General features: G+C 44.2%; 1 protein-coding gene across 27 annotated transcripts in view; it reads left to right on the top strand.

The window, feature by feature from the left end:
• MRO (maestro) overlaps positions 1–26078 on the top strand; it is a 106267-nt gene that overhangs the window by 5634 nt on the left and 74555 nt on the right. For 13 of the 27 annotated variants that reach the window (XR_008476080.2, XR_013525904.1, XR_008476079.2 and 10 more), the window contains exons 2-7: positions 396–508; positions 11946–12048; positions 13890–14036; positions 15426–15608; positions 19463–19618; positions 20756–20863. Coding sequence is in view for 16 of the 27 variants with exons in the window: in XM_054244220.2 (XP_054100195.1) it covers positions 11950–12048; positions 13890–14036; positions 15426–15608; positions 19463–19618; positions 20756–20863 (693 nt within the window). In the remaining 11 variants the exon portion in view is untranslated. Of the gene's footprint in view, positions 1–52; positions 181–395; positions 509–3214; positions 10699–11945; positions 12049–13889; positions 14037–15425; positions 15609–19462; positions 19619–20755; positions 20864–21456; position 26078 lie in introns of those variants that run through there. The other 14 variants (XM_078348170.1, XM_078348169.1, XM_035271101.3 and 11 more) reach the window with 12 other exon arrangements.

Below are 26078 nucleotides of genomic sequence, written 5' to 3'. Positions count from 1 at the left end.
GTCCATTGAGTCATGCCGCCATCCAGCGGCCGCACGGGGAACAGGCCTTGGCAGAGCCATTTTGTTTGGTGCAGAAGGAAGGTCCCCAGAATTACTGTCCTTTCTGCAGAAAGTATCGGTCAGGCTGACACGAGGGAAGAATGAGAGGAAATCACAGCAAGGAGAAGGAAAAACACCTCAGTAAGGCGTGGGGAAGCCAAGGGCGCAAGTGATACTTGTGCCAGCCTACAATATCCTTGTCATTTTCGTCCCAGAACAATTCCCTCCCCCGCCCCAATACTCTATAAACTTTGACTTTCTTCTCTTATTTGTAACTCACTGCCCAACACCCTGTGCTGACCCGTTATCCTGAACAGACCCTGTGTCACCTCCTAATTTCCCTTCTTGAATGTTAGGAATTCAGAGCTGGGAAAATTTAGCCGAGTCATCACATTTGGCTGAAAGCAGCTCTCCCGAGTCAGGAACCGGCTGCAGCTCGTCACGTGGCAGCTGCCCGCAGGAGCCGCAGGTAAGGGACGCTGCTGGCTGGGGCAGGCCAGATGCAGCGGGTGGCGTCCTGGGTGCACTTGGGTTCCCAAAACCTTTCTGGAATGTCACTGTGGTCACCGGTATCAGAGGGATTTCCACCTCTAGGGGGTAGTAGCTGTCTGGTAATGTTCTCTTTGTAAAACTGAAGTGGGCAATGTTGACCAGGAAGCCGATTTTGTTTGCTTTTCACGAACGATGTTAATCGATCAATAGATGGGTTATAGATCATTATACTGTCAGCAAAGAGCTTTAGGATGGCAGGGACTCAGGGAAGATACTGACACTTCAGCCCTAAATGTCTATGGTCTGTCCTCTCTCGTTTAGCACACAGGACATTGCCCGGGAGCTGAACATGGGCTTGTAGCTCAGTGACTGAAAGGATGGCTTTCGGAGTCCTGAAATCTGCTCTGCCACTACTATTTGACTTTGAGTTAATTGTTTAACATTACTTTAAGCCTCAGTTTCTTCTTTTCTAAAATGAGGACGATTTTTTATTTTATTTTTGAGAAAGGGTCTTGCTCTGTTGCCCAAGCTGGAGTGCAGTGGTGCCATCTCAGCTCACTGCAGCCTTTGCCCACTGCAACTTCTGCTTCCCCGGCTCAAGTGATTCTCCTGCCTCAGCTACCTGAGTAGCTGGACTACAGGTGTGCACCACCATGTCTGGCTAATTTTTGTATTTTTAGTAGAGGCGGGGTTTCACCATGTTGCTCAGGCAGGTCTTGAACTCCTGGCCTCAAGCGATCTGCCTGCCTCGGCCTCCCAAAGTGCTGGGATTATAGCATGAGCCACCGCGCTCAGCCTACTATTGTCATTTATAAGTTCAGTGTTGGAAGGATTTTTAAGCAATCTAACAGTTTCTACTGCTCATTTTCCAGATGAGGAGATAAAATCAAAGTTTTTTTTAATAATTTTGGCCTTCACAATGTACCTTTTGGCTTCAATAAATAAAAGGATGATTGACCAAAAACCTAATACTTTGAGTCAGAATGATTCAAGTTTGCAAAAGCAGATAGAAGTCAGCGTAAAGCATCAAACAGTCTTGTAAGATACCCCAAATCCATGTATCTTCAGTAAGATCAGATAGAAGCACAACATGGGAATGAACACAAGCCCCAGCTGGGGTCTTGGGCTTGGTGAAAACCAGGGCGTCTGCGCATAGCTCACTCAGGAAGTATGTCCCAGAGGAAGAAGAATTCATTGAAGAACATGTGCAGAGATGAGTAAAACTACAAGCAGGGCCATGTCTTTGGCTTCCAAATGGCCAACTGACCTCCTGGCCTTGGTCATACAAGCCTAGGCACGTGTGGTGACCATAGAAACCTACCAGAAAATGTCATTCTCCTAGGAAAGATGTCTGTCTTAGGGGTGAGTGGGCTTGAAGGATGAGTTGCAATGCCGTAAGAAATCCTGGAATCTGTATACTACGTTCATTCACGGTGTGTTTTAAACATTCCTCTCTCAGATCCTGTGTTGCAACAGATGAGAATGATCGTTTGTTTTAGTTGGATTGGGTATAAAGGACTTAATGTTTTAGAAAGGAGGGAGGTGCTGCAGGCAAGAGGGAGGGCATGGCGGGTGGGAGGGGGTGGGGGTGGTTGTGGAAGTCCTTTAGGAAGCTCCAAGTACAAGAAACGTGAGGCTTCAGTGAGGGACCTCGTGACCTTGATTTAAATCCTAATTTGTTTTATTTTTTAAAGGAAACTTTTAACTGGAGAATAGCATCTTAGAAAAGTTGCACAAATCATAGACAAACAGCTGCTGTGATTTTAATTTTATTTGGAAAGTGAAATTCAAAGTGCTTCACAAACATATGGTATCAATCCCTTGTTCTCTGCAAAGACACTGACCTCCTTCCCTTCCTCACCCCTCGGCCACAGCTCCCTCCCTGACTTTCATGGTCTCTACTACTGCATGGGCTCAGCCTAGAGGAGTATGTTCATTCTGGGTTTATTTAATTTCCAGGGCAGAAGTTCTTCTATACCGGCATGTGTGTAGCATCACCAGGCTCCATGTACAAAAAGTGCAATGCTCAGACCCAACACTGCCTGAGATTCTGATACAATAATCCTGGGCAGGGCTGGAGTTTATTATTATTTTATTTTTTAGAGATAGGATCTTGCTCTGTCGCCCCAGCTAGAGGGCACTGACGCAATCATAGATTACGGCAGCCTCAGACTCCTGGGCTCAAGCAATACTCAGCCTCCCAAAGTGCTGGGATTACAGGTGGGAGCCACTGTACCCAGCCCTGGCTTGGAGTTTATGACAAGTACCCCAGGGAGTTCTGATATAGAAGGAGCAGCCAACACTGAGAAATGCTTTACTCTCCTGCACCCAAGATCGAGATAATCCCTGACAACCTGCAAGATTAGACTACATCACAGTTTTTCTCTTGTGATGGGGAGGCAGGGAAGGGTGTGCTAGAAGAGGTAGTGAGCTCAAGATGGAACTCTGTGTGAGTTTTTCTAACCACAGCTTGAATCTTCCAGGTGGAGCCACTCAGTTCTCATTTACTTTGCCCTGCTCGGGAGCACGATCTTGAGTTCTACTCACGCCTATGAAGGCGAGGCTGGCTGCTTGGTTTCTGGGGAAACCAAGCCTGGGGAAGCTGCCTTGGCTGGCTAAAGCCCTTAGCTGTTATGCTAATCTGGCAAGAGAAGTCGAGCAAAAAGAACAGGGTAGCAGGTTTGTTTTCCTTCCCAATGGAAAAGAGCTTCAGGCATGATTTTCTTAGGCTTTGGAACAAAGATGCCAGCTGGTTTATAATGAGGCCTGTGCCCTCCCTGGTGAGTGGACCCTCAGCTTGAGGGAGTTTTGCTTCTTTTATTTTGTTTTTGAAATTTGAGATTTTTTTCATTTGAGATTTTTTTCATGTGATTTCTTAAATGAAAATCGCAATATACTTAAATCACAAGTATGCTTATTTAAACACCCAATCCTAATGATCTAAAACAGACTTTGCAAAATACAAATATCTATTCTCTCCACATATCCACACCCATTCAGATCATGGTTTGGAAATGGGGAGATTAGAATTCCCTTAAACTGCAAGTCAGCAGGTGTTTCTTTATGGTTAATGTTAACAAAACATATGCGAAACAGTAATTGACAATGGTCTTCTTTATTAATTAACTCACAAGGAAACACCTTCAAAACTATTTTGTTAAAGTGTCTGTACAAAAATGTAGAGAAACTGAACTATATACATACTGAAAAGTTAAAAGTTCCTTAATTTTTTATTCTTGATATCACTGCCACAATTTACTGGGCAATATACCCGATGTAATGAAAAGAAAAAGGAAAAGCCGCAGCAGATGAAAGGCGGTGGGGATGTGCATCTAGCCAATGCTACATTACATTGCTTTATCAATAGCTGCACTTTTTGTAAACTGTGGCTGTAACAGTCCTGAACAAGGAGCGTTTTCTGTTTCAGCGGCAGTCACTTTTCTAATGGATCAGCGTTCCTTCCATGGCAGATTTTTTTTTTTTTGAGACGGAGTTTCGCTCTTGTTACCCAGGCTGGAGTGCAACGGCGCGATCTCGGCTCACCGCAACCTCCGCCTCTTCGGTTCAGGCAATTCTCCTGCCTCAGCCTCCTGAGTAGCTGGGATTACAGGCATGCGCCACCACACCCAGCTAACATTTTGTATTTTTAGTAGAGACGGGGTTTCACCATGTTGACCAGGATGGTCTCGATCTCTTGACCTAGTGATTCACCCGCCTCGGCCTCCCAAAGTGCTGGGATTACAGGCGTGAGCCACCGCGCCCGGCCCATGGCAGATTTTTACGGTTCCTCTAATGCATTTGGGATGACTGTTTCAAGGTAACTTGCTGCTTTCCTGAAACTTCTCGTTCTTTCTCCTGCTAAGAACTGTAGCCCTTTTCTGCCTTTTTTATATTTTTGGAGACAGAGTCTTGCTCTATCCCCCAGGCTGGAGTGCAGTGGCACTCTCTTGGCTCACTGCAAACTCTGCTTCCTGGGTTCAAGCAATTCTCATGCCTCAGCCTCCCAAGTAGCTAGGATTACAGGCATCCGCCACCATGCCCAGCTAATTTTTATATTTTTAGTAGAGATGGGGTTTCACCATGTTGGCAAGGCTGGTCTCAAACTCCTGATCTCAGGGGATCCACTCACCTCGGCTTCCCAAAGTGCTGGGATTATAGGCATGAGCCACCATGCCCCGCCTCCTTTTCTGTTGTTTTTAGAAACTTCTGCTGCCATATCCACCATTTCCATCACCAGATCCATAACCATCACCATGGGAACTGCCTGAGCTTCTTCCACCAAAACTGCCCCCTTTCATGGGTTCATAATTTGATCACTGTTTCCAAGATCATTATAGTTCCCACCACCACTATTTCCTCCTTCATTGTAACCGTCATATCATCCACCACTGCCACCATATCCACTAACTTGGTTTCCACATCCTGGTCCACCACCAGCATGCTCCCTCTACTGTTGTGACCAGTATCACCACCTTTAGTTGCTACCATCACCTCCAAATCCATTCTATCCACCATCACCTCCTGTGTAACTACCTCTGCTGCCATCACCTTCACCGCCATAACCTCCTTTCCGCCACAGCCAAAATGATCTCTACCACCTCCGAAGTTTCCTCCATGACCAGCCAAGTTGCCAGATCCAATTCCATGACCTCTTTATGACTCAGAAGACTCCATGTCAATTAGTTGTTTTTTTTTTTTAATAAAGACGGGGTTTCACCATGTTGGTCAGGCTGGTCTTGAACTCCTGACCTCAGGTGATCTGCCCACCTTAGCCTGCAAAGTGATTGGATTACAGGCGTGAGCCACCATGCCCAGCTGACTCCTTGTCATTTAGAAAGGACCCTTTTTACTTCACAATTATGCCCGTTAATGGCATGGTGTATCTGAACAAGAATTTCATCGGTTGTTTCATGATCATCAAAAGTTACAAGAGCAAATTCTCTCTTTTTTCCGCTCTGCCTGGCTTCCATAACTTATTTATTTATTTGTTTATTTATTTAGAAACGGAGTCTCACTCTGTCACCCAGGCTGGAGTGCGGTGGCATGATCTTGGCTCACTGCAACCTCCACCTCCTGGGTTCAAGCAATTCTCCTGTCTCAACCTCCCAAGTAGCTGGGATTACAGGCATGTGCCACCATGCCCAGCTAATTTTTGTATTTGTAGTAAAGATGGGGTTTCACCATGTTGGTCAGGCTGGTCTCAAACTCCTGAGCTCAAGTCATCTGCCCACCTCAGCCTCCCAAAGTGCTGAAATTACAGGCATGAGCCATGGTGCCTGGTCCATAACTTCTATGATTTCAATATCGTCACACTTTTCAAAGGAGTCTTTCAAATTATATTCTTCTGTATCTTCCTTCTTATCCCCCAACAAACATTTTCTTCACTGTTGGATTGGCTCCAGGCTTTACAGAACCCTCTCTAGAAACAACTGTCTTTGGTCCGCTACACGCCCATCACACTTTGCTATGTGGTTGAACACACTTTGCTGCACAAGTGTAAGTCACAAAACCAAAACCCCTGAGATGGTTTGTTTAGGAGTTTCTCATTACCACACAATCTGTGGGTATGCCCCATTCCTCAAAATGTTGGGCCTCTGTAGTTTCAAAGCTTAGGCCACCAATAACCAGTTTTCTCAACTGCCCTGATTCTGGTTGGTCATGGCTCTCTTCCCCGTCCCACCTTTGGCTGTAGCAGCAGACAGTGATGGCCCGAGTTGGGTTGGGGGCAACCAGGTGACAGCTTTACTTCCACTTTGAGGTTCTTTTCATTTGAAGGTAATCTTAATGCGATTAAAATTCACAAATATGCTAATATAAATAACCAATCCTATTTGGCTAAAATAGATTGTGTTCAACTCGAATTCACCGTGGGACAGAAGTTTTGCTTCTTTTAGGCTCCCTGTACCTATTATCAGGCACCTGACGGCTCTGAATCAGAGCATCTGACCCGAGGATCATCGGGTTCTGTGAAACATAAAGTTGTTAAAAGAAAAACCCCAGAAAGAAACAACCAAGTTTGTTTCTTGACTCCATGTGAATTTTAAATTTTTAAATTTTATTTTAGTTGGCGGGCATGGTGGCTCACACCTGTAATCCTAGAACTTTGGGAGGCTGAGGTGGGCAGATGGCCTGAGCTCAGGAGTTCAAGACCAGCCTGAGCAACACAGTGAAACCCTGTCTCTACAAAAATACAAAAACTTGGCGCACACCTGTAGTCCCAGCTATTCGGGAGGCTGAGGCAAAAGAATTGCTTGAACCCGGGAGGTGGAGGTTGCAGTGAGCCGGGATCACACCACTGCACTCCAGCGTGGGTGACAGAGCAAGACTCCATCTCCCCCCACAAAATAAAATAAACAAATTTTATTTTAGTTTCGAGGGCACATGTGTGGGTTTGTTATAAAGGTACATTGTGTGTTGCAAGGGTTTGAAGTACGAATTGTTTTGTCACCCAGGTGATAAGCATGATACCCAATAGGGAGTTTTTCAATCCTGATCCTCCCACCCTCCACCCTCAAGTAGACCCTGGTGTCTGTTGCCTTCTTTGTGTCCATAGGTACTCAATGTTTAGCTCCCACTTATGAGTGAGAACATGTGGTACTTGGTTTTCTGTTCCTGTGTTAGTTTGCTTAGGATAATGACCTCTAGCTCCCTCCTCAATGCGAATTTTTAAATCCCTTTATTCTGGAGAGAACCAACACTGTTGTGCTGTGGTTTCTTTCTGCTAATGCAGTGGTTCTCCAAATGTGGTCACCAAACCAATCACATCCCAGTGTCACCTGGGAGTGTGTTAGAAATAGACATTATTAGGCCCTGCTGCAGATACACAGAATCAGAAACTCTGGGGCCTGGGCCTGGGAATCTGTGTTTTAACAAGTCTGCTGGGTGATTCTGATGCACACTGAAGTGTGAGAGCCGCTGGTTTAATGAGGAAGCCTGTGGGAATACCTTCAATCAAACAGAGACTCTCAGATCAGCCAGGTAACTGATGGAAAGAGAAACTCTTGCTAATTGGTGGGGGTACAATTTTCTGGGGTTTTATTTGGTTCCCTATTGCAGTGGTGAGAAGATTCCTGTTGACCAGACATGAAGGAGATATACGTCCTGGAAATTAGGGGTGAGGGGGTGTTTTCATGGACTTTTCCAGAATGGAGCAAATCCACCTGGGTTTCATGGACCAAATCCATCTGAGGGGCAAGGATGGCAGAGAAACTGAGTCCCCATGCATCTCCAGATCAAGGGAGTCGAATGTTCCAAAGTACATTTGTTTAAAGGGTCAGCTTCTATGAGAGAGGAGTGTGTCTTGGTTTGCCCAGGACTTTTCCAGCTTTAGCACTGAAAGTCCCATATCCCTGGAAGCTCCCCAGCCCTGGGAAAACCAAGGCAGTTGGTCACTGGTCACTGCAGTTCAGAGACTGCCTGCTGGAATTACTTGGTGAGCTTTAAAAAATACTGACGCCTGGGCCCCCCTCCAGATAAAATTAGTTAGACTTATTCTGGATGTTTAGAAGTTCCTCAGGTGATCCTAATGCATCCAGGGTTAAGCTGTTGCTGCAGCTGCTTGCCTGCCATTTCTCCTATTAAAAAAAATAAAATATGGCCAGGTGTGGTGGCTCATGCCTGTAATCCCAGCACTTTGGGAGGCTGAGGCGGGCAGATCATGAGGTCAGGAGTTTGAGGCCAACATGGTGAAACCCTGTCTCTACTAAAAATACAAAAAATTAGCCAGGCATGATGGTGTGCACCTCTAATCCCAGCTACTCAGGAGGCTGAGGCAGGAGAATTGCTTGAACCCAGGAGGTGGAGGTTGTGGTGAGCCTGGGCGACAGAGCAAGACTCCATCTCAAATAAATAAATAAAACACAAAACACATACAAGTCAATAGTTCTAATGAGGTTGAACCCCTACCACACATTATATACAAAAATTAACTCAAAATGGATGAATGACCTAAATAGAAAGGCTAAAACTATAAAACACTTAAAAGAACATACGGTGGTAAATCTTCATTACCTTAGATGTGGCAATAGATTCATAGACATAACAAAGCATGAGTAAGAACAACAAAATAGACAAATTGGACTTCATGAAAAATAAAAACTTTTGTGAACAAAGGATATTATACAGAAAGTGAAAAGATAGCCCACAGAATGGGAGAAAATCATATATCTGATAATGGTCTAGTATTCAGCATATATAAAGAATTTTTATAACTCAGAAAAAGACAACCCAATTGAAAATGAGCTAAGAATTTGAATAGAAATTTCTCCAAAGAGGACATGTAAATACCAACAAGCACACAAAAAGATGCTTAGCCTCATTAATCATTAGGAGAATGCCAATAAAAACCACAAATGGGGCTGGGCGCAGTGGCTCAAGCCTGTAATCCCAGTGCTTTGGGAGGCCGAGGCGGGTGGATCACAAGGTCAAGATATTGAGACCATCATGGTCAACATGGTGAAACCCCGTCTCTACTAAAAATACAAAATGTTAGCTGGGTGTGGTGGCGCATGCCTGTAATCCCAGCTACTCAGGAGGCTGAGGCAGGAGAATTGCCTGAACCCAGGAGGTGGAGGTTGCGGTGAGCTGAGATTGTGCCATTGCACTCCAGCCTGGGTAACAAGAGTGAAACTCCATCTAAAAAAAAAACCAAAAAAAAAAAAAAAAAAACCCCACACAAATGATAGACCACTTCATGCCTACTAAGATGGATATAATAATAAAAACAATAATAATGGAAAATAAAAGTTGGTAAGGCTGTGGAGAAATTGGGACTCTCATACATTGCTGGTGCGAATGTAGAATGGTGCAACCACTGTAGAAAACAGTTTGGTGGTTCTTCAAAAAGTTAAGCATAGAATTACCATATGATGGCTGGCCATAGTGGCTCATGCCTGTAATCCCAACACTTTGGGATGCTGAGGTGGGTGGATCACTTAAGGTCAGGAGTTAGAGACCAGCCTGGCCAAAGTGGTGAAACCCTGTGTCTATTAAAAAATACAAAAATTAGCTGGGCATGGTGGTATGCACCTATAATCCCAGCTACTTGGGAGGCTAAAGCAGGAGAATCCCTTGAACCCAGGAGGCAGAGGTTGCAGTAAGTCAAGATTGTGCCACTGCACCCCAGCCTGGGAGAGTAAGACTCTCTCAAAAACAAACAAACAAAAAATTACCATATGACCCAGCAATTCTACTCCTAAGTATATACCCCAAAGAACTGAAAGCAGATACCCCAACAAATAGTTGTGCACAAATATTCATAGTAGCATTATTCACAATAGCCAAAAGAGAAAAACAACCCAGCTGTCTATCAACACATGAATGGTTAAACAAATTGTGGTATATCCATACAATGGAATATTATTCAGCCATAAAAAGCAATGAAATATTGATACATGCTACAACACGGATAAACCTTGAAAACAATATACTAAGGAAAAGAAGCCAGTTATAAATGGTCAGAGTAATGTATGATTCCATATATATGAAATATTCATAATAGGTAAATCCATTGAGACAGAAAGCAGATTAATGTTGCCAGAGGCTGGAGGAGGATGGAATAGGGAATGAGTGTCTGATAGGTGCAGGTTTTTCTTTTGGGATGATGAAACAGTTTTGGTATTAGGCAGAGGTGGTGGTTGCAGAGCATTGTTTACATGGCTAATTGTATGTTACATGGATTTCGCCTAAATCAAAAGAAAACCATCAGGTTACTCATATCTACAAAGTACAATTGAAATCAAGCTCTTTGTAAGTCTGAGTCCTCCACAGCTGGCCTTTAACTACACTCCCCCCTCCCTGTAGCCTATCGTCTATCTCTCTCCTACTACATGGAATCATGATACTACATGGAATCCTGTTGAATCCCAATGTGTCATATATGCTCTGCCTCTGCTTCCAAGCTCACCAGTGTGCTTTGGGAAGTCTCCACCAGCAATTCCAGCCTATGGTCCTCTCTCAATTCCAGTGGCTCTTAACTTTATGCCCTTGCCACTCAGAGCATAGGCCCTGCTTGTCATCCCCTGGGAGCTTGGAAGAAAGGCGGAATCTGGAGTTCCGCTGCAGACACACTGAACAAGATCTTCAAATGCTTTTAGGGCACATTAAAGTTTGAGAAGAACTGGGTTGTACTAGTTGGCCCCAAGTCAGGCTGTGGATCAGAATCAGTTGGTAAGCTACATTTGTGTATATTATATTCTTTCAATAATGCATGCACATAGTAATATTACAAGCTGTACATATACAAAAAAAGTGAAAAAAGTAAGTCTCTCTCCCATCTCACTTCCTCTGGTTTCCAGCCCAGAGGCTCTCTTAAAGTTTCTTGGGTATTTTTCCTCCTTCTATGCATATGCAAGCATATATATATACATATGTATTTCCTGCCTTTATTTTGATTTTACACAAATGGTAACATACTGTACACACGGATTTGTACTTTTCACTCAACGGTGTATTGTCGAGATTATTTGAGCACATGTTGATCTGCCCAGTTTTCTTACTGACTACATAGCGGTCATTGTAAAGTTGTATAGTTGTAAAATATGTAATTTTTTATGTTAAAATCATTGGCTGGGGACAGTGGCTCACGCCTATAATTCCAACACATTGGGAGGCTGAGGCAGAAGGATTGCATGAGCCCAGGAATTTGAGACCAGATTGGGCAATGTGGTGAGACTCTGTCTCTAAAAAAAATTAAAAAATTAATTGGGTGTGGTGGCATGCATCTGTGGTCCCAGGTACTCGGAGGCTGAGACAGGAGGATTACTTGAGCCTGGGAGGTTGAAGCTGCAGTGAGCTGTGTTCCTGCCACTGCACTCCAGCCTGGGAGACAGAGCAAGACCCTGTCTCAAATCCCTGCCCCACTCCCCTTTCCCCTGCCCAAACCATTAAAGAACACAATATTGTTTATTACCACGTGCTATGGTAGCTGTCCTTTTCATATGTCTTTGAGTATATGATGTGCTGATATCTACAGGATTAAAGAATTGCCAATTATGTGCACTTTAAAGTGGTAAGGCATAGTGCCAAAATCCTCTCTAAAAAGAGGTACCAATTTATATTCTTGGAGAACTTTCAAAAACAGAAAATTTGAGGCTACTCTCCATTTTAATTCATGAGAACTCTGTGGGTAGCACCTGGGAATCTGCATTTTACTTCTTTGGGATTAAAAGAAATCTGCAGAATGGAGTGCAGAACCAGAGGGCAGATCCCCCTTAACCCCCAAGATGCTATTCCTCTTGGGCTACCTTGGGTTGCTATTTATCTATATGACTGCTCTATCTCCTCGCCACAGTAGAAGGTTCCTAACGACAGGCCTCAGGATTGCTGCCTCTTTATATTCTTACTTTGGAACAGTGCATTGTACAACAACGTTTGTCCATGATTGTCTGTGTCTCATATGATTTTTTTTTTTTTAGTTCCATGGACCAAAGACAGAGGAGAATCCTGGGCCAGCCCCTTTCCATCCCTACTTCCCAGCCTGAGAATAAAAGGACATCAATGATATCTTTATTTTCCAAGGTCTGACACAAAATATCATGAACGCATTTTTCCTCCCAGCAACTGTTTTGCAAGATGTGTATTTGCCTGGGTCTGCGGTTAGTTAGGCCTGCTCCACTGAAGTTCCTTCTGAAAATACTTTGATGACAGTTATTTTAACAGGGATAGGATGTTTACAGGATGACAAGAAGATGAGTTGAGAATAATTTAACTGCTGCTAACTCAATAATACAGATATGGAATGAGGCCGGGTGGGGTGGCTCAAGCCTGTAATTCCAGCACTTTGAGAGGCTGAGGCAGGCAGATCAGTTGAGCTCAGGAGTTCTAGACCAGGCTGGGCAACATGGCAAAACCCTATCTCTGCCAAAGATACAAAAATTAGCTGGGCATGATGGCATGCACCTGCCATCCCAGCTACTCAGGGCCGAGGTGGGAAGATCGCTTGAGCTGGGGAGGTAGGGGTTGCAGTGAGCCGAGATCATGTCACTGCACTTCAGCTTGGGTGACAGAGTGAGAGACCCTGTTTCAAAAATAAATAAATACATAAAATAAAGAAAAGATGAAAAAGGAATGAACTGTGATGAAAATTCAGGAATAATAGGGAAGCTTGGAAATCACCAAATCGCATCCGTAGCACTATTGAGATAGCCAAATCTCAAGCTGGTCTCCCCGCCGGCCTCTTTCTAAGGATGGTGGGGAGGTGGCTTTTGTCTTTGATCTTGCCTGGATCTTTCATTATCTTGATTCTGACTCCAGTACATGTTGCTGTGTTCTGGATCCTGCTGCAAATCAGGGTCTTTCTGGCATGAGAGTTCATAGGCTTACTACAAAGGCTCAGAGACTAGCCCATCTCTTGCCCCATCCTTGGCTCTGAAATTACTCAGAGTTTAGTTTTTTTTTTTTTTAAGATGGGGTTTCACTGTTGGTCAGGCTGGTCTTGAACTCTCGACCTCAGGTGATCCACCCGCCTTGGCCTCCAAAGTGCTTGGATTACAGTCATGAGCCACCATGCCCGGCCCTCAGAGTTTAGTTCTTAAAGTACAGATTTCTGCATCAGACACACAGTGTTTCCCAATTTGTATTATTCATGCATTTCTCTTCCTACTCTTAATTGCATGCTTGATGCATGCATTCTGCAGTTGGAACATCCTTTAAGTGCCCTGAAATGTTTGTAGATGTGTACTAGATTAATCCTGAAATGTCTGTAGATGTGTCCTAGATGTTTGCAGATATGCTTTGCTAATTGTGTCAAGTGCTATTGAGAGGTTGAGTAAGGTGACTACTGAGAACTGACCCTTGGAATTAGCCATATGGCAAGGTAGGGGTGAGGGGACATCAGTCTGATTGCAAACGATTCAAGAGGCAATGGGAAGAGACAAATGGGAGAAAACAAGTACAGATGTTTTTCAAGGCATTTGGCTACAAAGGAGAGCAGAAAAATGGGAAAGAGCTGGAGAAGAAGGGTAAAGGGAGCTCCTTGAGATGGGAGGAGTAACGGTACACTTTTCCCTGTGAAAGGGATCTCTATTCCCAGGACACTTCAACACTGATCAAGTCCTCTTTCTTTCAACTTCTATCACACCCATAGCTGCTCTAGAGCCCCTCCCCATAATCTCCTAAACCTACCTCAGCACCAGCCTGCATTATCTTTCTTGCCCCCTTTCCTCTTCCTCCATCAATTTCTTCATTATGTAGATCAAATGAGTTCATTTCCAACAAAACCCAGGCATCTTTCATTGGAGAAAAAAGGAGTAAAACTGAGCAGGCAATTGCAGAATTTTCCTTAGAGGGAGGGATTGGGGTTGGGATTGGGTATGGCTCCGAACACTCCTAAATTAATACATTTTTGACCCATCACCCAGGTCTCTTGGAAACTGAGGTTTCAGAAGTGGGAGCCTCTGAAGAATGCCTTTTTCATCTTGGCCGAAAGAGCCCAGGACCCCAATGCTAAAAAGCGTCGCATGGCAATGAGAGGCTTGGGAACCATGGCCTGCGAAGCCCCTGACAAGGTAGGGAAGAAGGGTGGGGCTCAGCCAGCCCCCCAAGCCTCTCCAACCCTCTTGGTGTGGAGTCCCCAGGGCTGGAGTATGGTCTCTGATGTGTTAGTTACCTATCACCCTGGAACAAACCACTGCACACTTAGCAGCTTACAGCAACACATGTTTATTATCTCGGTTTTCAGGGTCAGGAGTCCAGGTGCAGCTCAGCTGGGTCCTCTGCTCAGGCTCTTAGGAGGCTGCAATCAAGTGTCAGCCAGAATGCATTCCTTTCTGAAGCTCAGGGTTCACTTCTGTGGTTGTTGGCAGAATTTAGTTACTTCCCATTGTGGGACGGATGTTTCTGTTCTTTTCTTTGCCTGCTGTCTGTTGTGGGGTGGGGTACTCTCAATGCCTAAAAGCCACTCTCTCACAGCAGGCAGCTCACTTCCTCCAGGCCAGCAGGAGGGTTTCCTGTCTTCCTGTCTGCTAAGATAGAGTCTTATGGGCCAAGCAGTGGTTGCTCACACCTGCAATCCCAGCACTTTGGGAGGCCAAGGCCAGCAGATCACTTGAGGTTAGGAGTTCAAGACCAGCCTAGCTAACATGGTGAAACCCTATCTCTTTTGCATTTTTGTAAAAATACAAAAAATTAGCCAGGTATGGTGGTATGTGCCTGTGGTCCCAGCTAGTCAGGAGGCTGAGGCAGGAGAATTGCTTGAACCTGGGAGGCAGAGGTTGCAGTAAGCAGAGATCACACCATGCACTCTAGCCTGAGCAACAGAGTAAGACTCCGTCTCAAAAAAAAAAAAAAAAAAAAAGAGTCTTATGCAATTAAAGTCATGTCCGTAAGCTAGAAGTGAGTCTCAAGTTTCTTCTGCACTCAAGGGGAGGAGACTGTACAAGGATGTCATTCATTCAGGGTCATCTTAGGCTCATGACACCTCAGCAATATCAACTGCATGGGAGACAGAGCTGTAGGCAGGATAAATTCACAGCTGTTACCCTCCCTGGTGAATTTAAGTGATTTTTTTTCTAGTAATTTATGTTTGTTTCATAGAATATGTTTTTGCCACCTCCTCCTTTACCATCTGCCAACTTCAGTGCCCATTTTGTCTTTTCCCTACTAGTACTTCCCACAAGATCACCCAGGTCTGCTGCCCTATTTGGAGAGCCCTACCCAGCCTCCCTCACCCACATGCCACTCCAGATTGCTCTTTCTGTTTTCCTTCCTAGGCTGAGTTGGGCTCTTGGGTTGGGTTAATGGAAGCATTTGTATTTTAGTGAGTTGTGCAAACCTTGAAGAAAGCCCTGGTCTCTTAGTTCAAGTCCTAGGTTATTAGTAGCTTAGATGTGGGGTTGCTTTTCAACCCATGGGGAGTAATTCCTGTGCTGCTAATGCTTTCCAAACCTTGGTGACAGGTGAGAAAGTATAAGAAAATTGTCCTGGACCTGCTGGTGTGTGGATTGTATGACCCTGTGAGTTTGGAAGTCATCCATGAAAGTATGAAGACTCTGACCATCGTCCTGGGCAAGATCCAGGGGACAGGTTTGGGCTCCTTCTTCATAGAGATCACCCTTCAGACCAGGACTTTATTAGATGATGTAAGTGAGACAGAAAAATTCTGGGTTATCGAAATCAAAGTGGGATTAGAAATGTGACTATGGGGCCGGGCTCATGTCTGTAATCCCAGCACTTGAGGAGGCCAAGGTAGGCAGATTACTTGAGGTCAGGAGTTTGAGACCAGCCTGGCCAACATGGCGAAACCCTGTCTCTACAAAAATACAAAAATTAGGCCAGGTGCAATGGCTCATGTGTGTAATTCCAGAACTTTCGGAGGCTGAGGTGGGCAGATCACTTGAGGTCAGGAGTTCCAGACCAGACTGGTCAACATGGAGAAACTGCATCTCTATAAAAAATATAAAAATTAGCTGGGCATGGTGGCGCATGCCTGTAGTCCCTGCTACTTGAGGGGATTGCTTGAACCTGGGAGGTGGAGGTTGCTGTGAGCTGAGATCACAGCACTGCACTCCAGCCTGGGCCACAGAGTGAGACTCTGCCTCAGAAAGAAAAGAAAAGAAAAGAAATGTGAGCTGTGGGTGGTTTGTTGCTGTGGGAACAAGGTCTTTATTATTCACTTATTTATTAACATATCTTGTTGAGAGACTAGTACTGTGCCAGGGGTTGGGAGGATATATAAAGATGTATAGAATTCTATCTCTACCTCTCAAGGGTGGTTTTTTTTTTGTTTTTTTGATACAGGTTCTCTCTGTTGCCCAGACTGGAGTACAGTGACATGATCTCAGTTCACTGCAATCTCCACCTCCTGGGCTCAGGCGATCCTTCGACCTCAGCTTCCCAAGTAGCTGGGACTATAGGCACATGCCACCACACCTGGCTAATTTTTGTATTTTTGGTAAAGATGAGTTTTCACTTTGTTGCCCAGGCTGGTCTCAAACTCCTGGGCTCAAGTGATCCACCTGCCTTGGCCTCCCAAAGTGTTGGGATTACAGGCATGAGCTATTGCGCCTGGCAAGTTTTCATCTTAACAGAGAAGTGGGTATACGTACACTAATGATGTGGATTGACTAATGATGTTGACACTGGTTGACTAACATGTAGTCACTGCTGTCTTATAAATGTGACGATAGCAATGATTAGCATTTAGTGAGCCCTCACTGTGTGCCAGGCACAATGCTGGGCAGTTTACATGGATCATCTCATATAATCTTCACAATAAACCTGTGAGGTGGACTCTGAAATTGTCTTCACTTTGTGGACAAGGAAACCAAGGCACAGAAAGGTTAGAACTTGGCCAAGTTGACAGAGCCAGGAAGTGACATGCCACCAGCTTCTCTGACTATAGGGCTGCACTCTGAACTGCGAGATGACAAGTCAGGCTGAGCAAAAGGTGCACCAGCATATAGTTCAGTCCAAAACTGAGAAGAGTCACAGACCCTAATTGCGAGCTGACAAGTTAGCCTGCCAGTTATTCTGTCCCTGAAAGACAAGACCTATGGAACAGTGAACAGACCTTTTAATTACTCCCAGAGCAACCTGTTATCTTCCCACACCCTGATATTCTCTCTGGCCCACATGGTGAGAGCCAAATGTGTCAGCAGCACAGGAGGGGAAAAGAGGCCTTGACCTTATGTAACTTGGAGCTCATATAGGAGCTGGGCAAATTTGTCTGTCCTGTTCTAGAGACACAGAGGGATTTTTGCTCTTGAATGTAAGCCAGTCTTCTCTAGGGATGGAGTGAGGGAAGTTCCCTACTTACCATCCTGGAGTATAAGCAGATATCTGGGGAGATGGCTCTAAATCTCTTGGAGGTGTCATCTGAACTTCCAGGACTTGTCAGTCAACCACTTTTTTTTTTTTTTTTGACACAGGGTCTCGCCCAGGCTGGAGTGCAGTGGCAGGAACACAGCTCACTGCAGCCTCAACCTCCCAGGCTCAAGTGATCCTCCCACCTCAGCCTCCTGAGTAGCCACGATCACAAGTGCATGCCACTGTGCCTGGCTAATTTTTGTAGTTTTTGTAGAGATGGTCTTGCTATGTTGACCAGGCTGATCCTAAACTCCTGGGCTCAAGCGATTCTCCTGTCTTGGCCTCCTGAAATGCTAGGACTTTAGGCATGAGCCATGGTGCCTGGCCTTCAACCATTTTTTAAACTCTGGTTACGTGGAATTTTTGAGCAGAAATCCCTGGCCATATAGAAACACAAAAATTCTTTTTTTTTTTTTTGTAAAAAGACAGGGTTTCACCATATTGGTCAGGCTGGTCTTGAACTCCCAACCTCAGGTGATCTGCCCACCTTGGCCTCCAAAGTGCTTTGATTATAGGCGTGAGCCACCATGCCCGGCCAAAACACAAAAATTCTTATGCAGAACTGTTTGCTGACAGTTTATATCTTGATTATAGATAGCACTCTTCACTATCTGAGGCCATGCTGCTCACCCGTGCATGTATTCCCAGTCAAATGATGTCAGACTCCTAGGGGGACGGGCACCTGTCTTACATGTCTGTACATCTTACAGCATTAGGGTATGGCTTCGGATGGTGTACATTCTCCATTAAAATTAGTTAAACTAAACAGGCACATATACACTCTCACTGCTACAACAGTGAAGATAATACAACTCTAAGCCAGGTATGGTGGTGTGTGCCTATAATCCCAGCTACTCAGGAGGCTGAAGCAGAAGGATCACTTGAGTCCAGGAGCTGGAGGCTAGGCTGGGCAATGTAGCAAGATGCTGTCTCTCTCTCTTGAAAAAAAAAAAATAATAATTTAAAAAAGCAACCCTAAGGCAATTTCTGTATGCATCATGTGCTAATTTTTAAAAGATACTTCACAATATGATTAGTGGTCCTCAGTCTTGCTGGATCTCTGTGACCCACAGTTCTTGGTGTTCCTTCCCCCGTGAAGGCCTACCCCAGTCCTGCTCCTGCTGGTTTACCTGGAGCAGGACTTAGACTACAAAACACTGATATAAAAACCTGTGCACCAGGAGTCAGATGTCTGGGTTACTATACTGCCTCTGCTACCTGACAGTGTGGTTTTGGGCAAGTTGCTTAAATGCCTTGGGCTTTGGTCTCCTCTCCTGGAAAGGTAATACTTGGACCAAACAGCTCACCTTGGAAAGAAAGAGAAGGCTGAGTCTACTGAAATGTACTCAGGGACAAACCGACCAATCAGACTGAAAGCAGGGAGAGGTGGGAGGGTGTTGGGGGAAGAAACACGATTATTATATCCACTGCAGATGGGAGAAACTCAGACCAAAGGCAGAGAGAAGAGACTTGGGAAAATGCTGCAGTAATAAACAGGGAACTGGTAGAATGAATTTTGGTGCAGAAAAGGAAAAGAGAAAAAAGAAAAAAATAAAAATGGAAACAACTTTATGTATAGACAGAGAAAGAGCTCTCAGACTGACGAAAAAAATCAAGGGCATAACAACAGTGGCCTGATGCTTCCATTTATGGAAAAAAGAGGGAAAGGACTATACAGTAAACATCTTTCTTCTTTATTTTCTGGATAGATAGGTGCAAACATTATTAGCTTGTGGGGAGGAACATTTGGTGGCCGATGGAGAGGAGTAGAACGTAGACCTACTTTTTCTATAAAGCTTTTGGTTATTTTGAATTTTGGGAACTTTATAAATGTATTCTATCTCCAAAACGTGAAATGATGAACAAAAAATCTGGGAACGTGGGAGGAGCCCCAGTGATTTCCCAGGCTAGTCCTCTTGTCTGCTGGAGAAGAGGTACTTTGGGCCCTCTTCATGGCATCCCCTACCCACCCAGCTAAGTGCTTTAGACCAGATCTCACTGCTCACCCTGTAATGTACATCCAAGGTTGATGGCTGTGATGTGTTCTGATTGACAGCCATGATGTGTTCTGATGTAGTTGCCTTTTGGTAATGATCTGGCTTTCTTGTTTTGTTGATGGGGACTGCAGGAGAATGACAGTCTGAGATACTCAGCCTTTGTTTTGTTTGGGCAATTGGCTGCCTTTGCTGGGAGGAAATGGAAGAAATTTTTCACCAGTCAGGTTAAGCAGACACAAGATTTACTCCTGATCCATTTACAGGACAGAAATCCCCAGGTTGCCAAGGTAAGACCTTGACTCTGCAACAAACAGAGTGACATTCCATGCTATTCATAAAGGGAGCTGTGAGTTGAGAGGCCAGACCCTGGGGTTCCCGCCAGCACTGCTGTGGATACTGGGCAGCGTATCTGTATGAAACCTGATCTCTCTTTGAGCAAGAGTGTTATTTTCCATCTGCTCCACCTGCCCAAGCCCAGCACCTGTCAATGCTAGATAAGCTCAGGGTAATGGGTTGGGGGCAGAGGGGCACAGATTTAATCAATGGTGCAGCAGCCTATGTAATGAGGATATTTATTCATGCCCAATTAGCTTTTGTCATTGTGCCTGGTATAGATTTCCTACCCATGGCTTCTTTCTTTTTCTTTTCTGTTTTTTTTTTTTTTTTTTGTAACAGAGTTTTGCTCTTGTTGCCCAGGCTGGAGTGCAATGGCATGACCTTGGCTCACTGCAACCTCCGCCTCCCGGGTTCAAGTTATTCTCCTGCCTCAGCCTCCTGAATAGCTGGGATTACAGGTGCCTGCCATCATGCCTGGCTAATTTTTTATATTTTTCAGTAGAGATGGGGTTTCACCATGTTGGCCAGGATGGTCTCAAACTCCTGACCTCAGGTGATTCACCCGCCTTGGCCTCCCAAAGTTCTGGGATTACAGGCATGAGCCACCTTGCCTGGCTCCACCCATGGCTTATTAATTTCTTCTGGAAGTTTTGTTTTTTTCTTAGAGAAAATGTGTCCTAACAAGGTTGGATCAACTTCAAACCTACTTTGGGGTGGGACTGGGTGAACGTTTCAAAACAATTAGGAGGAAAGCTTTCTACCAAACCACTCGTCTTCTTTAAATTACTGAGAGAGAGAGAGATTAAATTTAGGAATCCAGTACTACTTTTGATGGGATAATAACAAGGGCTGTGCTAAACTGTAAAGCCATGCCCTTCCTACCAGTCCCCAAATTATAGATATGGCCATTTTATAAGCATACACCCTTTAAGACTCAAATTTTGAAACTACTGCAAGTTACTTTCACACTCTTAGTGGCCCCCTGACCACAGATTGAGTGCAGTCCTCTAGGATACTTTTCCTTGCTTGGGATTACAGAACTCTCTAAAATTTTTGACAATAAAATAGTAATATTATTTTTCTCTCAGGCTTGCAAAACAACATTTCGAGCCTGTTCTCCATATCTGAAACTAAGGAAGGAATACAGCTTCCAGAATGAAGAAGATCAAAGGAACCCTAAACTCTGCCGGCAGCTGGTGAGTGAGCCAGGGTAGGAGAGAATTCTCTTCTGGTCCCTGCCTTCCTGGTGGTTAACACAGAAGGTGTTACCCCCATAAAACAACTCAGGCCAACTATGTTTGTTTTTTTTTTTGGACAGAGTCTTGCTCTGTCACCCAGGCTGGAGTGCAGTGGCGCCATCTCGGTTCACTGCAGGCTTCACCTCCGGGTTCCAGCAATTTTCGTGCCTCAGCTTCCTGAGTTGCTGAGATTACAGGGCGTGCACTACCACATCCAGCTAATTTTTCTATTTTTAGTAGAGACGGGGTTTCACCATGTTGTCCAGGCTGGTCTCGAACTGATCTCAAGTGATCTGCCTGCCTTGGCCTCCCAAAGTGCTGGGATTACAGGCATGAGCCAGCATGCCTGGCCAAGCCAACTATGTTTTGATTGTAGTCGACCCATCATACGATGTAATGGCAAAATGCCTAGAAGATCAAGCACAAGATATATTGGCAGTTTCAGGTCAGGTCACTAGCTGGACGCAGGTGGTACCTGCGCTGACAACTTAGATAGTCAAGATCCACTGCTGAATCCCTCCCTCACAGGTACCATTGTTCATTTCTTTCAGAGCCACTATCATCCAGAGCTCCTGCAGTTTTTCTACGCAAACAAAATTTTGTAAGCGCAGAGCAGCAGGGAAATGGTTCTGTGTGAGTGCGTTGCTGAGCCATCAACTTCCCCTTTTTGTCTCATTGGATGCCTCTTCTGCTCGCCTCTTGGGATTGTAATGGAAAAGAGGGTGCTAGGAGAGCAATCAAAGGCAAAAATGATACATGGAATTTATGATTATATCTAAAGTAAAATTCTAGACTGTTTTCACTTATTTCCTCTTTACACAAATTTGATGAGCAGGTACACCCTTTTTAAAAAAACATTCCAAATCTGTATATATTCAGTGCTTATTTCTCACCTTTTTCTTTCTTTTTTTTTTTTAAAGACGCGGTTTCACCATGTTGGTCAGGCGGGTCTTGAACTCCCAACCTCAGGTGATCCGCCCACCTTGGCCTCCAAAGTGCCTGGATTACAGATGTGAGCCACCACACCCAGCCTTTTTCTTTCTTAAGTTCATCTCTGTCACCTATCTTTTATTTTAAATATTTAATTTCTGAGCCTTAGGAGAATACCTGTTACCTTAAGGTTTTCTTTTTAAGTGTATTTGCTATTGATACTTTGCTATTGATACCTTTTCTTGCCATGATTTATTTAAAGTTGGCCAAGATACCAAGAAGGTGGCTTAGAGGGGTATCTTTGTCTTCTCATAATTTTAAAGTCATTGCTTTCACAATCATCCTAAACAAGAATTAATAGGGAGAAAATCATCTATGAAGCATGCGTTGAAAATCCTCAGGCTTATGCTAACTTGGGATAGTAATAGTAGGTAGCACTTACTGACTGCTTACAATTTAGTGGGCATGGTTGAAGTGCTTTTTGTAAGTTCTGTTTGATACTTGCCACAACGCTGTGAGATAGTAAGTATTATTATTATTATTCTCATTTTATAGATGAGAAAGCTAAGACACAGGGAAATTAGGTAACTTGGCCAAGATAACTCAGTAAAGGGTGGGGCTGGAATTTACATGTATATGGTCTGACTTCTTGAGCCCATACTCAATAATCATGTCATCCTGCTTCTCTGCGGAATAACTGATGGATGATTAGAAATGTTAAAAGCAAAACAAACACAGACTTCTCTGCTTCTGCTCCTCTACTAAGCCCAGTTCACTTTTGCTTTTATAGGTACTAAGTATACATTTTTATTAATTTATGTGAGCTAAGTATATATTTTTATTAATTACTTTTTGGCTATTAATGCTAATTATTTTAGTGATCGATCCTAGTTATCTGAGGAGTTACATCACTCATAAAAATTACAAGAAAAATCTCTTAAGTCCATCTTACTCTCCCTCCAACCAGATTGCAACCCAAGCTTCTGTAGACACTCTGGTACCACGACTGAACTCAGTTTCCAGGCCACACCTGGAGCATTTTGTTCGAGACTATTTAAAATATGAGAGATTATAAAAGCTACGATGAGATCTTAAATGGCATTCTGAGAACGAGGAACTCAATTTTCTGCTGTAGCTTCCAGGGACGGGGTGGTGTGACACAGATGCAGGGGTGAGGAGAACCCTAGGCAAGACGAGGATGTGAGAGATGGCAGATGAAGTGGCAGGTGCCAGGCAGGAATGAATTTTCCTCCTTGCTGTTTTGAGTCTGAAGAACATGACAGAAGGAGACTTTAGGAGGGACACAGGCTCAAGAGCAAATGGGTAGTTCTGAGCTGTAAGCCCCCTGCCCCTCCCCAGCACCGGCTTGCCTCTTAGAAAGTTTGTTGCAAGGTTGCTTTAAACTTGATGCAGTTCTGTTAAATGATCAGTGAGTGGCATGAGGAGTGGCTGCATTTGGCTGCCATTCAAAAAGGTGGGGATAGGGTAAGATGGGTGAGGTTACATGCTCTAGAGTAGAAATATCTATGCAGTTAACTCTGTTGGCTAAAATTGTGGAAGACGCGGTTGGATTATTAAAGATTCCATGGTAGCCTTTTATTTTGGTGGCCCCAATGAGTCATGTGTCCTGATACTCCTGTCCTTATTTAGTCCCTTCTGTTTGAATCTGGGCTAGCTTTGTGACTTACTTTAACCAAGAGGTTGTGATGAATGGCACTGTGCCTAGAAATCCAGGCAGTTTCCTCTTTTGAATTCTGGGGAAGCCAGCTGCCACATATGAGGTTGAACTACCAGGAACAAAGGAGAGAGCCTGAGATCACCATGTGAAGGAGAACAGAGACACTCAACCCACAGCAGAGTCTGAGGCCCAGACACATGACATAAGTTGTCCCTTCCAGCCTGACTCCAGCTGTTGAAGCTACTCCAGCTGACACCCTATGGAAAAGAGACGAGCATCTCCATCAAGCCCGTCTCAATTGCAGAAGCATGAACAAGGAATCAAATGATTGTTGTTTTAAGTCATTAACTTTGGGATACTCTGTCACACAGCAATAAGTAACCAGAAAAAGATTCCTTATTATTAACTATTGTTTTGGCTAATTTTGTTTTGCTCTTCATAAATCCTCTTTGAGTTTAAATTATATTTCCAGAAATTTATGTTATCATGAAATTTGGTGGCAAGAGCAAGGGACTACTTTTTTTTTTCTTTTCTTTTTTTTTTTTCCTGTGTCTCACCATACCTATCACAGGGCCTGCCACGTGATTCAGAAACATTTGCTGAATGACTAAATGATTCCAAATTGTAGAGGGAATAAAGTCCAAAGTCTGGTCTGCCATTCCAGGCTTTCAACCTTCCTTTTCTTCTGTTTCTCTCTTTGCTTCAAGTCAGGTATGGGTCCTTTCTCTTCCCTCGATGTGTCTTGGTCTCCTCTGCCCCTTCACCTTTGTTCTTTCTGAATTGAATCCCCTCTCCTGCTCACCTGTGCACACCCACATGGACACACACACATTTCACATGCATATCTTATCTGTACTCCAGTGCCTAGGTCAAAGGCCTGTTCCTCCCAGTCAGGCAAGAGCTTGAGTGTCTGAATTCCCAGAACATTCTAGCAATATTATGCCACTTATATCTTATCTGAAAGGCTTTTTTCTTTTTCCCAGTATGTCTTTTTGTATTTTTTTCCTGTTAGATTGAAACTACGGAAGGCAGGGCTCTATCTTGTACATCATTGTGTCTCCCTGGTGACTGCAAAGTACTCAGTAAATGAATGTTGATTGGGGGAAAAAAGTCAGAAAGTCATCTGAAGTCGTCACTCCTTCCTGGGAGGAGCCCATTTTGACAAATGAGGGTCGTCGATTTCATTCCTTATAACCAATCTGCAGGTTACTTTTATGCTTGTGCATTTCAAGTTTCCCCTTCCCCATGTTTATTCGAATGCCAACCCAAAGGTTGTTTTGACATTTCTTAATTTTGAACGTTATTGAGCAGTTGAATGAAAGAAAAAAGGAATGTTCAAGTGCCCCATCCCCCCATACTAAGTGCTCAGCATGGAGCTATGTTTGGTCCCCTGTGTCCTGGTCCTCATGAGATGGGTCTTTCTTTCTTTTTTTCATTTTTTTTGAGATGGAGTCTCACTCTGTTTCCCAGGCTGGAGTGCAATGGCCTGATTTTGGCTTACTGCAACCTCCACCTCCTGGATTCAAGCAATTCTCCTATGTTAGCCTCCTGAGTAGCTGGGATTGCAGGTGCCTGTCACTATATCCCACTCATTTTTGTATTTTTAGTAGAGACAGGGTTTCATCATGTTGGCCAGGCTGATCTTGAATTCCTGACCTCAAGTCATCTGCCTGCCTTGGTCTCCCAAAGTGCTGGGATTACGGGTGTGAGCCACCACTCACGCTATCACCAGCTGAGATAGGTTTTCTTAAAAGGGAGAGGGAAGTGGTGAAAGAGGGAAGAGAAAATGACAAAGGAAGAGGCTGAGAATCTAACAGGTGTGACCAGTTCTGCTGATCAATGACAGCAGAAGCCTGTGAACTTCCAGTCAATAGACTACTTAATGGGCGAATGCTTCACATGTTATAAAAAACACTGGCGTGTTTTGAAAGTGAGAAACAATAGCTGTATAGGGTAGCAAGCAGTTAGTGTTGTAAGGAAGACAGATATTTGTGCATTTCTGTATTTTTCAAGTTTCCTGCAATGAGCATGTATTACTTTTACAATTATAAAACACATGCAAAAGTACCCTTTTAAAATGAAAAAAAAAGTCCATGAGTGTAAGTGATATGCTTTGGGAAGCCTGGGTGCTCACTCTTGGTAGTATGTGTTTGTCTTTGTCCTTTTTTTTTTTTTGAGACGGAGTTTTGCTCTTGTTACCAGGCTGGAGTGCAATGGCACGATCTCCGCTCACCGCAACCTCTGCCTCCTGGGTTCAGGCAGTTCTCCTGCCTCAGCCTCCTGAGGAGCTGGTATTACAGGCACGCACCACCACACCCAGCTAATTTTTGTATTTTTAGTAGAGACAGGGTTTCACTATGTTGACCAGGATGGTCTCTATCTCTTGACCTTGTGATCCACCCGCCTCGGCCTCCCAAAGTGCTGGGATTACAGGCTTGAGCCACCACACCTGGCCGTCTTTGTCCTTTTGAGACATTTTGTTTTAATCTGTTGATAACAATAACCTGTTGATAATATAACTTGTTGATGACAAATAAAATGACTTATGATTGATTATCACTTTCT

Source organism: Callithrix jacchus, chromosome 13 (genome assembly GCF_049354715.1).
Source record: "Callithrix jacchus isolate 240 chromosome 13, calJac240_pri, whole genome shotgun sequence".
Classification (NCBI taxonomy): domain Eukaryota; kingdom Metazoa; phylum Chordata; class Mammalia; order Primates; family Cebidae; genus Callithrix; species Callithrix jacchus.
The sequence above is the reverse complement of the archived record's forward strand: the minus strand, read 5'-3'. Positions and strand labels throughout refer to the sequence as shown.